Source organism: Perissodus microlepis, chromosome 5, assembly GCF_051167445.1.
Source record: "Perissodus microlepis isolate ML-2025 ecotype Zambia chromosome 5, ASM5116744v1, whole genome shotgun sequence".
NCBI classification, from domain to species: Eukaryota; Metazoa; Chordata; class Actinopteri; order Cichliformes; family Cichlidae; genus Perissodus; species Perissodus microlepis.
The window spans coordinates 38,015,850-38,032,916 of NC_140465.1; the positions used below are offsets into that span (position 1 = coordinate 38,015,850).

The window sequence follows — 17,067 nt, forward strand, 5'->3', positions numbered from 1 at the left end:
CAGACTCCCGATCATGACACAAAGTACAGTCGTTGTTGGACCTTTTTTCACTGTAGCATCAAGATGTGACTGAAAGGACAGAGCCTTATCAAGAACAACCCCCAAATATTTACAACTGTCCACCAGTTCAATGGCTGCACCATTTACCACTGTTAGTGCAGGATGGGAGGATGTCTTCCTGAAGTCACCATGTCCTTAGTTTTCAAGGTGTTGATCTTTAAGAAGGACTGATCACATTAAGAAGAGAACTCATCCACAACAGGCCCACGGGAATCCTCTCCACCATGAAGGAGGCTTACAATAACTGTTTCATCTGCATATTTAAAGAAATGGCTGTTACTGGGACAGTCGTTAGTGTACAAAATATATAGTAAAGGGGAGAGACAAAAACCCTGTGGTGAGCCAGTAGAAGAATTCAGCTGTTTGGAAAGGTTTACTCTCACACACTGAGATCTGTCAGTTAAAAAGTCTAAAATTCAACCAACGAGATTAAAATCAAGTTTAATCTGGTTAAGAAGTTTATTATTAAAAGCTGAAGAAAGACATTCCCTTTAATAAAAGCTTGTTTCCTGGCAACCTGTCATTAGTGTACATCACCCTATGGTAGCTGGGATAGGCTCCAGCCCCTCTCCCATGACCCTGCTAAGGATAAGTGAACATCCTCCGTACATGTCCAAACCATCTCAGCCTCTCCCTCTGGCCTCTTTGACCCTGGACTGTCCCTTTAATGTGTGCATTTCTAATCAATTCAATTCAATTCAATTCAATTCAATTCAATTCAATTTTATTTATATAGCGCCAAATCACAACAAAAGTCGCCTCAAGGCGCTTCATAGATACAGAGAAAAACCCAACAATCATATGACCCCCTATGAGCAAGCACTTTGGCGACAGTGGGAAGGAAAAACTCCCTTTTAACAGGAAGAAACCTCCGGCAGAACCAGGCTCAGGGAGGGGCGGCCATCTGCTGCGACCGGTTGGGGTGAGAGAAGGAAGACAGGATAAAAGACATGCTGTGGAAGAGAGACAGAAGTTAATAACAGATATGATTCAATGCAGAGAGGTCTATTAATACATAGTGAGTGAGAAAGGTGACTGGAAAGGAAAAACTCAATGCATCATGGGAATCCCCCCGGCAGCCTACGTCTATTGCAGCATAACTAAGGGAGGATTCAGGGTAACCTGGTCCAGCCCTAACTATATGCTTTAGCAAAAAGGAAAGTTTTAAGCCTAATCTTAAAAGTAGAGATAGTTTCTGTCTCCCGAATCCAAACTGGAAGCTGGTTCCACAGAAGAGGGGCCTGAAAACTGAAGGCTCTGCCTCCCATTCTACTTTTAAATACTCTAGGAACAACAAGTAGGCCTGCAGAGCGAGAGCGAAGTGCTCTAATAGGGTGATATGGTACTACAAGGTCATTAAGATAAGATGGGGCCTGATTATTTAAGACCTCGTAATCGTGACCATCCTGCTTTACACTCAGCTTGGCCTCCTATATTTCTATATTAATACCATAAAATAATAACCATTCAAATCTAACAAGTATTCTTAATATTATAATCTTTGCTGCAGTAACACTCAAAATGTCCCCACTGTGGGACAAATCAGAATCAGAATACTTTATTGATCCCTAGGGGAAATAATTTTTCGTTACAGTGCTCCATTATAAACAAACTGTCACGGCGAGTGAGATGAGCCGTGTGGAAAAATAAAGGAGGATCCAAATGCAGGCACTTGTAAAGGTGTGAGGGTGGTTTATTAAACACAAAATAAAAATGGACAAAAGGCGAACGGAATAAAGACTAAACTATACTGGGAACAAACTGACTACAGAACACGAACATGAACATGAATGAGAGCGAGCAGAAACAGATGGCGGTTGACAGGAAAACACACAGATGAAGCAGGGTGGATACACAGACGGACCAGCAACTACAATGACAGAAGACGCGACTTAAATACACACAGAGAAACACAGGGAGATTACACACAGGTGGGGAACACAGCTGGGAGTAATCAACAAGACGAGACAGAGGTAAAACTGAACACACACTCACATGAGACGCAGACCTTCACAATAAAACAGGAAACAAGAACACTACACAAAGACACAGACTCGACACTGAGAGACAGACAGAAAATGACACATTGAACTAAACCCACACAAAACACGAGAACACAAATCTTAAACACAAATAAACAGAAACATGTAACTCTAATACTAATCATCATCATAGCACCCAAAACCACAACAATCATTCAAAACTAAACTAACAATCAAAACTGAAAATACTGGGTCGAAACTGACCCAGAACCGTGACACAAACAGTAAAAAGACAGACAATACACAACTAAGAATAGCACCATATATACATGCATATATATATACATAAAGTCACTTATTAATAAATAGCTGAAAAATAAATAAAAGATGATCTCATTTCATCTTAAACATTTAAGGCTAGGATGAGTGAATTGAAGACCTGTCTCTCCACACCTATAAAACCTATAGCTAACCAGGTCGCTGTAGTCGGTGCAGCCAAAGGTCGAGTAGCAGCCTTTAACTCTGCCCGAGCAGACTGTCCTGAGCAGTTGGGGGAAAAGGCCAGCTGGCTGATGATGAGGCGGAAGCATAGTCCAAAATAGAGGCCTCTGGTACACCGCCAACCTGTTCATATTTATAATCATTTTTCAACACACCCACGACAGACTGCTGTTTTCTCTGGTCCCCTCCCCAATCAGACCAGGAGTGACATTCTCCTTAAAATGCTGGCTGGTCACTACAGTGGACAGCAATTCAAAGGCTGCCTTCTTGTATTTGTGTCAGTGTCGAAGGTATACTTGCACATAAACACAACACATTTGTATTTATTCATTTGTCAAATTCACAAGTCAAAACGTATGTTGTCCACCTAAGCGGACATGTAAAAAACTATTTGAAAGTACATGTTTAAAAAAATGAAGTACAAAAATATTTTTTTCATGCCTAAAGGTGAATAAAAATCCTGACTGAGGTTGTCATAATTCATGGATGACAGGGTTAACAGTGTTCCCTTACTTCGCCGATCATTTCCTGATAACATTTGGATTTACAATAATTGATTACACAGCAGTGGGGAGTTGACTTCATTACAGTAGATGTCCTTCTGAATGTTTAAGGATATAGATCATATACTAGACCTCAGTGCAGCGTTAGATACTGTTGACCATAATATCCTATTAGAGCGATTAGAACATGCTGTAGGTATTACAGGTACTGTGCTGCAGTGGTTTGTATCATATCTATCTAATAGACTCCAGTTTGTGCATGTAAATGGAGAGTCCTCTTCACACACTGAGGTTAATTATGGAGTTCCACAGGGTTCAGTGCTAGGACCAATTCTGTTTACATTATACATGCTTCCCTTAGGCAGCATCATTAGAAGACATAGCATACATTTACACTGCTATGCAGATGACACCCAGCTCTATCTGTCCATGAAGCCAGGTAACACACACCAATGAGTTAAACTGCAGGACTGTCTTAAAGACCTGGATGGCTGCTAACTTTCTGCTTCCTAATTCAGATCAAACTGAGGTTGTTGTACTCGGCCCTGAAAAGCTTAGAAATATGGTATCTAAGCAGATTCTTCCTCTGGATGGCATTACCTTGGCCTCCAGTAACACTGTGAGGAACCTTGGAGTCATTTTTGATCAGGACATGTCCTTCAATGCACATATTAAACAAATATGTAAGACTGCTTTCTTCCATTTGTGCAACATCTCTAAAGTTAGAAATATGCTGTCTCAGAGTGACGCTGAAAAACTAGTTCATGCATTTATTACTTCCAGGCTGGACTTTATTTATTTAGTGCTATGTAAGTAAAATTAATTTGAATTGAATGTTAAGTTAAAGGTACAACAAAAGTATTTAATTTACTGCATTGTAATACTTTGATCATTTATTATTTACAGTTTTATAATCTGTAGATTGATGTGATGGGAAATTAATATTATTTTGTTATTTTATTTTTTCTTTTGCTCAAACTACCAGAACAGTACTGTTTTTAATATGGATTAAAAATTATTATTACTTTTTTTATTTAGTTATTTTATGGTGTGCCTATGCCTCACACAGGAAAGCTCCCAGTTTGAGACCAGGAGGACTCAAGTAGCTTTGTATGTTCAAAATAATCCTTGAAATCTGAATAAGGAACAAAATTTATTTAAAATATTATGTAAAAAGAACATTAATAATAAATGTTCTGGTTTTTAAACACCTGATTATTTTATGCCAATATTATTGTTTTTACTGTGAGGCACATTCTGATTTTTTTTAAAGTCAGTTTCTGTTAGATAAAACCACCAATGATGAGTTCATGACAGTATTTTTGTTTTGTTGTTGGTTTGAACCCTTACAATAAAAACCCCTCAGCTCACTCAAGACCTCTCCAAAAGAAAAAGAGAAAATTTATAGCTAAAACATGAAGAGAAACACAGAGGAGGGGGAGGGGGAGGAAGCGTGAGGGGTAGGGGGAGGAGTCTGTGACTCCCTCGGGATAAAAGTCTCCACAGAGAGATCGGTGCTCAGAGTGAACAGGGACAGAAAACCAGAAACTACGACGTGATCTCCTCCTCCTCCTCTTCATCCTCCAGCTGCTGATCTGTGAGTTTCATCACTCAGACATTCAAAGCAGAGTTCAGAGGCAGGAAAAACAGCTGACATCAGAGAGGGAGACACAAAAGGAAGAGTTCAACTCAGAGAAGAGACAGACAGACAGAGGTCAGCTGACACCAGACAGGCAGGTAAACAAACAGAGAGCGTGACATCATGGACAGGTGAGCCCCATCTGAGGTTTTTTTTTTTTTTATTGTGATTGTTAGTTTGAATTTGCAGCTCAGTGGATGCAGGTCTGAGGAAGAGGAGGTTTAAACTGTACCCCCCCATAACCTCCTGTTCCAGTATAATCCTCATCCAGGCTTTCAGCTCACTGAGGAAAACGTTTCAAAACGGACCGTGTGTCTGGTGGAGAGATTTTAATGAGATGTGAGATCCTTAAAAAGCTTCTGACTCGTAGAGCAGGAGGAAGCTCGCCCGTCGCCACAGCGTCACTGAGAGACTGCAGGACAGGACAGGGTTAAACTGAAACTGCTGGACTTATTAGGCTGAATTAAAATGTTATGAGGTCACTGATTTAACTCTTTCATTGTTTCTTGGGGAAAATTTGCTGCTTTGTTTGCCTCTGAGACTGGGAGGTCAGAGGTTGGAGGTCAGCGTTTGGGTGTGGAGTCTGTGTTTGAGCTTCAGTAGCTGAATGAATGAGGACTCTGAAGGAGTGTAATTAAAGGTTAGCCCTTAGCAGTTAGTGGTGAGCCAGATGTTTAGATGTGGGTGCAGCAGCAGCTGGATGCTGATTGGCTCTTGGCACTGAGCTGTTATTAAACACACTGATTACAGACTGAGCTTGTGTCAATATTTGTGAGGATGCTCTGCTTTTTGGAAGTTTGCTGGAAGCTTCAAACCTGATGAGTAATGTGTGTGTGGTCTTTCAGGTCTTGTTCTCTGTTCAAGGCTCATCATGACATGTAATCTTTTAAAATCTGTCAAGATGCACTACGAACTCATCAGCAAAGTGTTTACACATGTCAGAGCATCTGTGGACTTTCTTTAGGACTGGAAGGGTCTTGGAAGCCACAGGCATCGCCCCCTGGTGGCCATTAAAGAGAATTTGGGTTTTAGGCACTGACACTTTGTGAGGTAGAAGATAGTTCCAAATAACTTACCTCAAACCATCTTCTTAACAACATTTACATTTACAATAGTGGATCATACAGCAGTGGGGAATACGTTTGAATACAGTAGATGTCTTTCTGAAAGTGCTGTAACTGCTGGGGCTGTTTGTACCATCAAACATTTTATATACTCATGTTTATATATATGAATTGACTGTAAGCCCACGATCACATGTTTGAGTGCATGAAGTCAGTGAGTCATCTCCACCTGCTTCCACCAGCCAGTATGGACTGTAGGAGACAAGCAGCTGCTTTTAAGGTTGAAGGTTTTCTTTTGTGTTAGCCAGTGAGCTGATGAGTCCATCTACCTTTAATATCAACACTTTGTCCATTCAGTTTGTTTTTATTGGCTCTGCATGCCACATTTCAGAGAGGGTTGGATCCTCTAAAGCCTGACAAAACAAACTGATGGGATTTTGGGAGCTCTATTTGCCATCCAGGTTTTCCTGTAGCACAACACTTTGTTTCCACCGATCGCTGCTGAGGAAACTCTTTGTCCTCTTAAAGTGCTCCTACAATTTCTCATGTCAGGAGTGCTTTTAAGGTCCAAGTTGCTCTGTTTACATCTTTGAGAGGATTTAGTCCACATTTTAAAGAAGGAAATCAACCCATGATAAGAACATCAGAATTTTGCAATTTATGGCAACTCTTTGTACAAGGAATCTGGAGACAGACCAACATCAGACCAGAACTCAAAAAAGTTCATTAATGTGAGTAGAGAGAGCTCAGGATGGTTCAGTGTTTTAGATTTAGAGGTGTTTATTTCTAACAGCTGTGGAGCTGTGACTTTGGTTTTATAGGCGGACATTTTAATGAGATTAGAGAGAACGTTTCAGCTTAAAGAGAAACCAAGAAGTGTGCTTTCATGCTGAAGACCTTTGACTGCTTGACTGCAGTCTAAAAACAGTTTAAATCTAAAATAAAGTAAAAGAAGGAACCACAAAGTGGACATTTCTAATCAGAAAGTCAACAATTTCACTTCCTGTCAGAAAAGCAGAGAAATCAGGCCAGGAGCTGCTGAGAGGCGCTCGGAGCAGGGGGAGGGTTGTTGTTGCAACAGAGGAACAGAGGTTACTGCAGTTCAAGTTGAACTGTGTTTGTATGGAGAAATGTGTTCACTCCACAGATCTGTGTGGCCATCATCATCTTTGACCCCCAACGCAGCTTCTTGTTTCAGGTTTTAAACGGTTCATAAAACACTTTGTGTTATCTTTGAGCAGTTGGCTTGAGAAAAAAACTGAGTGAGAAAAAAATAAAGTGAGGATGCCTGGAAGTCACAGCTCAGGGTACAAACACCTCTTCTGAACAGTCTATTACAAAAATCCCCAAGACCTCATAAATGACCTCCTGCCTCCTTTTCCTGATGACTCAACCCTGACTCGATGGTAGACGTTCTGCTGTGGAGAAACGATGGACCAGAAATAGATGATCCTACAAATGTTGTTATAAAGCATGACTGTGACTCTTTAAAAAGGCCAGAAAACCACATTTAACAATGAAAACAACATCTGTGCACATCTAAACTCAATTACCAAACAGTCCAACCAAGAACCAGAACCTTAGAAGCACTTTTCAGTGCACAGTTCTTATTTTAGGTTTCCCCCCACTGTAGGTCCAAACATTTTCTTTCAGCTCTATTTCAAGGGTTTAACATTAAAAATAGCATGTTCAGGACATCTTACAAAACCTTTATTATTGTCCTTACAGATGGAAATACAAAGGTGGGATTATTTTATGTGAACTCTTCTTTGTTTCAGGTTGGCATATTCAGGTTCAGGATGACTTCCTATTTCGTGCACTTCCTCTTCCTCTGGTCTTTGTCTGTCATGGCCTCTGCTGAACCTGCAGGCTGTAAAATACGTATCACTGACAGAGGACTGGACATGTGTGAGTATATGAGTCATTATAAACCTAAAATAATCATATGACCGCCTTTGAGCAAGCACTTGGTGACAGTGGGAAAGAAAAACTCCCTTTTAACAAGAGGAAACCTCCAGCAGAGCCAGAGATGAATAATGACTAATAATTCAATGCAGAGAAGTCTATTAACACATAGTGAGTGAAGAAGAAACACCCAGTGCATCATGGGAATCCCCCAGCAGCCTACACCTGTTGCAGCATAACCAAGGGAGGATTCAGGGTCACCTGATCCAGCCCTAACTATATGCTTTAGCAAAAAGGAAAGTTTTAAGCCTAATCTTAAAAGTAGAGATAGTGTCTGTCTCCTGAATCCAAACTGGAAGCTGGTTCCACAGAAGAGGGGCCTGAAAACTGAAGGCTCTGCCTCCCATTCTACTTTTAAATACTCTAGGAACAACAAGTAGGCCTGCAGTGTGAGAGCCAAGTGCTCTAATAGGGTGATATGGTACTACAAGGTCATTAAGATAAGATGGGGCCTGATTATTTAAGACCCATTTTAAGACCTAATCATTTAAGGCCAAGTTTGTGTCTCTTCCTGTATGTCACATATTTAATAGATGTTTGCATGCAGCTTATTTTCACTGCAGTGAAAATAATTGAAAATAATTCCCATTCCAAAAAATAAGAATGTTGGTTTAAATGGTGTCAATAGCAGACCCATTACTCCCTGTTTAAAGTAAAGTCATGGAGAGAGTTGTTTATGGACAAATTCTGTATTATTTAACAGAAAATTATTGACTCACTAAGTTTCAACATGCTTACAAACCTGGTCACTCCACCAGCTCTTCATTCACATGAGAGATAACTGGTATAAAGATCTAGATGATGGGGAAGGGGTCTGGGTGGTATTCTTGGACTTCAGTGCTGCATCTGATTTAATAAATTGTGATCTTTTGATTGATAAACTAACTTATGGATTTTCAGCAGCTGCTTTGTGCTGGATGAAAAGTTATAGAAGGCAAAAGGTTTATTATAACAGTATTTTTCAGAGGGCTTCGTCATGAGCCGTGGTCTACCCCAGGGCAGCTGCCTCGACCCACTTCTCTGTTTTCATGAATGATCTGCCATATGTCCTGGGTAAATCTCATCTTGTAATGTACACCGATGAGTCCACCATGTTTTATTCAGCTAGTGACAACTCTGAGTTGACCAGCATATTATGTCCAAGTAGACGAGGCCTTTGAGGAAGTGTTTTTGTTTTTGAAGCGCTTCAGTCTCAGATGCCATCTGATGGTTATGGGGCTGCAGTCGGCACCAGAAACGGCCTTTATTTGGGTCGAGGATTGTCAAGTGTCTTGATGGACAGCCAATCGGATCCTCCGGCTCAGTGCTTTCGGGTCTTTCACTTTTTTGTTCCATAACCCTCAGGATCATTTAAGAAATTCCAAATGACTGTCTTACGGCGTCCCACCTCAGCAGTGACGGCGTGCTGTGACTGCTTATGCAGTTCAACAACCCGACCACGTTCAGAAAGGGAAAGCTTTTTTGTCTTTGCCGTCAGAACGTCATGGACATCAGAGAGGGAGACACAAAAGTCAGAATGACATCATGACAGTTTGACTACCTGACAGAAAATGTCAATGAATCCACATTTTTGCACAGATTTTGCCTTTTAAAGGCATCTTTTGATCGGGACTGTATCAAGTTTACAGTGAGCAGAACTTTAGAAAGGAGAGCAATCACAGAGGCCATCACTGACAGAAACAAGGAGCTGATGGATGACATGGAGGACATGTTGGTCAAAGTGCTCTTTCTGCCACTCCCAAACATCACTGGTCAGGTTGAAAAGTTCTTCTGATTAAATGAGTTTGGGAACCTTCAGGACATTTTTGAGCTCAGCTGCTAAGTCCTTCTAAACTCCAGAGAGTTACTGATGAGGTAGTTATCTATTTAGTTATTTATTTGGAAGTTTGAAGAACTTTCTCTGCCAAAGCTCTTTAAATGTCTACTTTAGAAATGTCATCATCAGGTTTGTTTTGTGTTTACAGTGAAGTATGAAACTCAAAAATTTGTTGAAGAGGAGCTAAGTAACATCAGCATGCCGGAGATGAAGGGGGAAGACGGACGATTCCAGTACACCATCACTGAGTACGTGACCCCACAAAATCTGAAGTGATCATTTAGACCCATCCACATGTGTTTTAGTAACATCACCTCTCTGTCGGCTATGTTCTCAGTGTGAAGATTACAGAGCTGAATCTGACTCATGCTGATCTGCGGTTCATCCCTGATGTTGGTTTGCTGTTCGATGTTCAGAACTCATCGATCTCACTGACTTTCAACAGACGGATCCTCTACTGGTTCTTGTGAGTTCTCCTCCAGAACACATGGTTCAACCCAAGCAGTTTCACCATAGAGAACCAAATCACTCCACTAGAGCTGCTGCTCACAGGAACACTAATTGGAGATGATGTTGTTGTTGATGATAATGTTATTGCCTCTCAGTTACGACACAGGAAACATCAACGCGTCGGCTGAGGGCGTGAACATCAACACAGCTCTGAACCTGATCAGAGACGAGGAGGGACGGCTGAAGATCAATAACATCACTTGTGATGCCAATATCAGCAAAATGAGTGCAAAGTTCAGTGGAACACTGGGGTAATCAATTACAGTGATTCAATAAACAATAAACAATAAATGCATGATGTGACTTATGTGACAGTATCAGCCAACCAGGAAGCTCTGTGTCTTTTTTAAAGGAGAGTTTACGGCTTCCTGGCCAGATTTCTGACAACAGGCATGCGCTTCCTCCTCAACCAAAAGGTACCTGGTCACCTGTCGCTCTCTGACGTGTCTGTCTTTCTCCTGTCTCTCCTCCCTCACCTGTCTCCCTATCCGTCTGTCTCACCTCCCTCACCCATCCCTCTCTCCCTCACCTCTTGCGCTCACCTGTGTCATCTCCCTCACCTGTCTCCTTTGTGTCACCTGTGTCACTTGTCCCATAACTCCCTCTCTCTCTCTCACCCGTCTCCTCTATCTCTTGCGCTCAGATCTGCCCGGCTCTGGATCATGCCGCTCTGGTTCTTGTGAACTCACTGTTGGAGACGATCCCAGTGAGGACAGAAGTTGATCAGTTTATTGGAATTGATTATTCGCTGATTGATGATCCCGTGGTGACGTCCCAGAGCCTCGACATGCACTTCAGGGTGAAGATTACCTGAGATTACCTGATGTAGTTTTTATAGAGGCCATAAATGAATTGTGTCTGTTGTTTCCTCAGGGGATGTTCTTCGACCTTTCTCACCAGAACGTCTCGTTGGTGAACTATGCTGTGGAACCCGTCATCAAAGAGTATGACCGGATGGTATACTTGGCACTGTCCGAGTTCTTCTTCGACAGTGGCTTGTTCTCCTACTACACGGCCGGAGTCTTTCAGATGCACATAGTCAATGAAAAGGTCAACCAGCATAAACAAAACATTTAGACTTAGAACCAGAACCATAAAAACCAGAACATCTAAAACCATCACAGAAGTCACTAGTTTCCTGTTTGCTGTTTGTTTCTTGTACCTGCTCAGATGCCCAAAGATCTGGAGATGTTATTGAGAACCACCTACTTTGGATTCATCATGATGCTGGTGAGCAGACACAGCAGAAACATGACTGAAACACAAGAGCAACACAATAGAAACAGAACAGAGATGGAGTGCAAGAGTAAAGGCTCATTAAAAAACAGGTTTGTTTAATGGGATGCACCACCAGATATTGGGTAAAGCAGAAATGTCAGAATCCCAGCTAAAAACTCACAAAAGCATTTCAACAACCACCAAACAGCTAAAACAACAAACAATTAAAGAACTGGTAAACAGATTCTGCAATTCAATTCAATTCAATTCAATTTTATTTATATAGTCGCCTCAAGGTGTTTCATATGGTAAGGTAGATACAGAGAAAAATCCAACAATCACATGACCCCCTATGAGCAAGCACTTTGGCGACAGTGGGAAGGAAAAACTCCCTTTTAACAGGAAGAAACCTCCGGCAGAACCAGGCTCAGGGAGGGGCGGGGCCATCTGCTGCGATTGGTTGGGGTGAGAGAAGGAAAACAGGATAAAGACATGCTGTGGAAGAGAGACAGAGGTTAATAACAGATATGATTCAATGCAGAGAGGTCTGTTAACACATAGTGAGTGAGAAAGGTGACTGGACAGGAAAAACTCAATGCATCATGTCTGTGAAGGTTCTCAGTCATCCAGGTCATCGTAGTCAAAGGAGCTTGGAAAGAAAAGTGTCTGGACTTCTTTAAGTTGCTTGAAGACGTTTCACCTCTCATCCGAGAAGCTTCTTCAGTTCTAAGGTCAAATGGTGGGGAGTCCCAGATTTAAACCTAGTGGGAGTTTCCCCCCACAGAGGGACAAAAGGACCCCCTGATGATCCTCTAATCGCCTGAGCCAAGGTGTGAAACTGGGTGTGGGTCCCAATCAGCCAGAGTTTCAGGTGAGCTCATTGTGAAACCTGGCCCCACCTTATCATGTGATTTCCTGAGGTCAGATGGCCCAGGATGTGAGTGGGCGTTAAGGCGTCTGGGAAGGATCTCAAAACTGGATTATAGATGGCATACAGTTGGTGTCGTAAACCACCGCCTCTGTTCAAAGATGGTCGCTCACAGTGGACATAGAGGCTTCTTTCACTCCTCTTTCAAACCATCTGTCCTCTCTGTCCAAAATGTGAACATTGGCATCCTCGAAAGAGTGACCTTTGACCTTTAGATGCAGATGGACAGCTCAGTCTTGTCCTGTGGAGGTGGCTCTTCTATGCTGTGCCATGCGCTTGTGAAGTGGCTGTTTGGTCTCTCCAATGTAGAGGTCTGGGCATTCCTCGCTGCACTGTACAGCAAACACCACATTGTTAAGTTTGTGTTTTGGAGTTTTGTCTTTCGGGTGAACCAGTTTGTGTCTGAGTGTGTTGCTGGGTCTGAAGTACACTGGGATGTCGTGCTTGGAGAAAACTCTCCTGAGTTTCTCTGATACACCGGCTACATAGGGGATGACAATGTTGTTGCATCTGTCCTTCTTATCCTCCCTCGCTGGTGTCTGATCTTCTTTTCTGTGCCTCTTTGCTGACTTTAAGAACGCCCATTTAGGATAGCCGCACGTTTTGAGTGCTTCCTTTACATGTGTGTGTTCCTTCTTTTTTCCTTCAGGCTTAGAGGGAACATGTTCTGCCCGGTGGTGTAGGGTCCTAATTACTCCAAGTTTGTGTTCCAGAGGGTGATGGGAGTCAAAGAGGAGGTACTGGTCCGTGTGTGTGGGCTTCTGGTAAACTTCAATGTTGAGGTTTCCATTCTCTTCAATGTGCACAGCGCAGTCCAGGAAAGGCAAACAGTTATCCTTTGTGTCTTCCCTGGTGAGCTTGATGTTTTTATCCACAGCGTTAATGTGCGCAGTGAAGGATTCCACTTCTTGTGTCTTGATTTTGACCCAGGTGTCATCTACATATCTGTACCAGTGGCTGGGTACTCTTCCCTGAGCAAAGACCACAACATCACTGTTTTACCAGCTGATAAGGGAAGATGCACCGTGGTCCTAAACACTACAGATTACCACACAAAGATCACTACGCTCCTCAGTGACAACAATACCTATGAAGCCTTAAAGTGAGACCCCACAAGCAGCTACAAAAAGAAAGTTATAGCTTGCCTTCAAGACTTTGAAAAGGACAAAATCACTGACCGACTTACATATCACCGCCTTTACCCAGGGGATACCATACCCTGCATTTACGGACTTCCTAAAATCCACAAGGAAGCTGTCCCACTCAGACCCATAGTCAGTAGCATAAACTCAGCCACTTATAACATTGCAAAACACCTAGCTACCATCCTTGCACCTCTCGTGGAGAACACCCCACACCACATCAAGAACTCCACCGACTTCACCGACAAGGTTCAGAAACTTACCCTGGATCCAGATGAAACCATGGTGTCCTTTGATGTAGTCTCTCTTCACTTGCATACCCACCACAGAGGCCGTGGAGACTGTCAGAAGGATGGAAGTAGTCTGAACAGTTTATGGCTGGGGTGACTGGAGTCCTTGATGATCCTTCCCGCTTTCCTCAGGCACCGCTTCCTGTAGATGTCTTGGAGGGAGGGAAGCTCACCTCCAATTATCCGTTCAGAACACCGCACTACTTTCTGGAGAGCTTTGCGGTTGTAAGCGGTGCTGTTGCCGTACCAGGTGGTGATGCATCCAGTGAGGATGCTCTCAATGGCACAGCGATAGAAGGTCCTGAGGATGCGGGGGCTCATGCCAAATCTTTTCAGTCTCCTGAGAAAGAAGAGGCGCTGCTGCGCCTTCTTCACTGTTTTGTTTATGTGTACTGACCACGTAAGATCCTCAGCCAGATGTACGCCAAGAAACCGGAAGCTGCTCACTCTCTCCACAGCAGCGCCGTTGATGGTGATGGGGGTGTGTACTTCTCTGCACCTCCAGAAGTCCACTATCAACTCCTTTGTCTTTGCGATGTTGAGGGTGAGATGGTTGTCTTGACACCAGTGGGTCAGGGCGCTGACCTCCTCCCTGTAAGCCGTCTCATCACCGTTGGTGATAAGACCCACCACTGTAGTGTCATCCGCAAACTTCACAATGATGTTGGAGTTGTTAACCTCAGTGTGTGAAGAGGACTCTCCATTTACATGCACAAACTGGAGTCTATTAGATAGATATGATACAAACCACTGCAGCACAGTACCTGTAATACCTACAGCATGTTCTAATCACTCTAATAGGATATTATGGTCGACAGTATCGAACGCAGCACTGAGGTCTAGCAGGACAAGCACAGAGATGAGTCCACTGTCAGAGGCCATAAGAAGATCATTTGTAACCTTCACTAAAGCTGTTTCTGTGCTGTGATGAGCTCTGAAACCTGACTGAAACTCTTCCAATAAGCCATTCCTCTGCAGATGATCTGTTAGCTGTTTGACAACTACTCTTTCAAGGATGTTTGATATGAAAGGAAGGTTGGAGATTGGCCTATAATTAGCTAAGACTGCTGGGTCTAGAGATGCTTTTTGAGTAAAGGTTTAACTACAGCCAGCTTGAAGGCCTGTGGTACATAGCTGATTATTAGAGATAGGTTGATCATATTTAAGATCGAAGCATTAATTAATGGCAGGACTTCTTTGAGCAGTTCTGTAGGAATGGGGTCTAAAAAACACGTTGATGGTTTGGAGGAAGTAATTATTGAAGTTAACTCAGAAAGATCAATTGGAGAAAAAGAGTCTAACTTAACATCAATGGTACTAAGAGTAGCTGTAGATAATATTACATCTGTGGGATGATTATTGGTAATTCTTTCTCTAATGATAAAAATTTTATTTGTGAAGAAGTTCATGAAGTCATTACTAGTTAACGTTAAAGGGATGGTTGGCTCAACAGAGCTCTGACTGTTTGTCAGCCTGGCTACAGTGCTGAAGAGAAACCTGGGGTTGTTCTTATTTTCTTCAATCAGTGATGAATAGTAAGATGTTCTGGCTTTGCGGAGGGCTTTCTTATAAAGCAGCAAACTATTTCTCCAGGCTAAATGATGATAAATTTGTGACACGCCATTTCCTCTCCAGCTTACGAGTCATCTGCTTTAGGCTACGTGTTTGAGAAATATACCACGGAGTCAGGTACTTCTGATTAGAGACCTTAGTTTTCACAGGAGCTACAGTATCCAGAGTCATACGTAGTGAGGAGGTAAAATTATTAACAAGATAATCGACCTCTGTTGGGGTAGCGTTCAGATAGCTGCTCTGCTCTGTGTTGGTACAGGTCATTGAATATGATAACAGTGGGTGGATTATATTCTTAAACTTAGTTACAGCACTTTCAGAAAGACATCTACTGTGATAAAGTCTACTCTCCACTGCTGTGTAATCAATTATTGTAAATGTAAATGTTATCAGGAAATGATCAGACAGGAGAGGGTTTTCAGGAAACACTGTTAAATGTTCAGTTTCTATGCCATATGTTAAAACAAGATCTAGAGTGTGATTAAAGTGGTGGGTGGGTTCTTTTACATTTTGAGAGAAGCCAACTGAGTCAAAGAGATGTAAACACAAAGCATGGATCCCATGTTCACCCAACGGTTCACCATGACTAGAAACAGGTGAGATTACAGCTGAACTAAATCTAACTACTGACACAGAGGAAGTAAAACATAATGCACACGGACAAAAAGGCTAACACAACAAAACAGGAAACATACATGGGAACTGAACAGTGACGAAGTCCAACTGAAACACTGGGTCGAGGACCCAGGAACCCTGACACACATGTGAAAAACATTGAAATCAATTCCCTCTTACTTTTGCTGTCTTGCTTCAGTCAAGTTAAAAACTTCCTGCCTAGCTGTATCTCTCAGTGTGCTTCATTTCCCAAATACTGCAAAATTCGGCAAAATTGCAAAATGCTTATGTGACACTCCACGGCAGACCCGAAGCCATATTTGTGCTTTGCAGCATATTTTATTTGCACTTACAGTTGCTGAATATACATATGAACGGCCGCAGCGTCCTAATTCCAAACACCAGCAACAACAAACATAGGTACAATATTTGGCTTTATATTTTTGTGTTTTAATAATAATAATAATAATACATTTTATTTGAAAGCGCCTTTCAAAACACTCAAGGTCACTGTACATAGTAGAGTAAAAGCAACATAAAAGCAAGAAGTTTACAGAATCATAAAAGCATAAGACATAAACAAATAAAATAGCAGAGTGGAGAGGGTATGTGGGATAAGCTATTTTGTACAAGTGGGTTTTGAGTTTGGACTTAAAGAGAGAGAAGGAAGAGATGTTTCTTAAATCAGGAGGTCGGGAATTCCAGAGTCGTGGAGCAGCTGAAAGCCCTGCTCCCCATGGTGGCAAAACAGGGGGAAGGGACAGACAGAGAAAGGGAAGAAGAAGATCTGAGACAACGAGATGGGGCGGTGATCTTAACCAGATCAGAGAGATATGGAGGAGAGACATGATGAATAGCCCTAAATGTGTACAAGAGTATTTTGAAATTGATGCGATATTTGACCGGGAGCCAATGAAGCTGCTGCAGGACAGGAGTGATGTGGTGGACAGAAGGGGTCCTGGTGATAATACGGGCAGCAGAGTCCTGGACGCGTTGGAGCTTGTGGATGGATTTTTGAGTAAGACCAAAAAGAAGTGAATTACAATAGTCAATCTGGGAAGTAACAAGGATGTGGACAAGAATGGCAGCGGCATGTGGGGTGAGAAAAGGACGGAGACGATTAATGTTGCGCAACTGAAAATATGCAGACCGAGTAACGAGTAATCATGCAGACTTAAAGTGCGTATTTCCAAAAATACAACAACACATAGACTTTCCAACAAGGGGAAATAACACACTGGACTTTGTTTACACCACCGAGA

The 17,067-nt window shown here is 42.3% G+C and overlaps 1 protein-coding gene across 2 annotated transcripts in view; it reads left to right on the forward strand.

The window, feature by feature from the left end:
* The first annotated feature begins 4,557 nt into the window (after positions 1-4,557).
* The window catches only part of pltp (phospholipid transfer protein), a 46,093-nt gene continuing 33,583 nt past the window's right edge, over positions 4,558-17,067 (forward strand). The window contains exons 1-9 of one of the 2 annotated variants that reach the window (XM_084929718.1): positions 4,558-4,643; positions 7,528-7,657; positions 9,679-9,778; positions 9,868-9,996; positions 10,136-10,291; positions 10,393-10,456; positions 10,684-10,839; positions 10,914-11,090; positions 11,211-11,270. In XM_084929718.1, coding sequence (XP_084785844.1) covers positions 7,549-7,657; positions 9,679-9,778; positions 9,868-9,996; positions 10,136-10,291; positions 10,393-10,456; positions 10,684-10,839; positions 10,914-11,090; positions 11,211-11,270 — 951 coding nt within the window. In that variant the 5' untranslated portion in view covers positions 4,558-4,643; positions 7,528-7,548. The remainder of the gene's footprint in view (positions 4,644-7,527; positions 7,658-9,678; positions 9,779-9,867; positions 9,997-10,135; positions 10,292-10,392; positions 10,457-10,683; positions 10,840-10,913; positions 11,091-11,210; positions 11,271-17,067) is intronic. The other variant, XM_084929719.1, reaches the window with a different exon arrangement.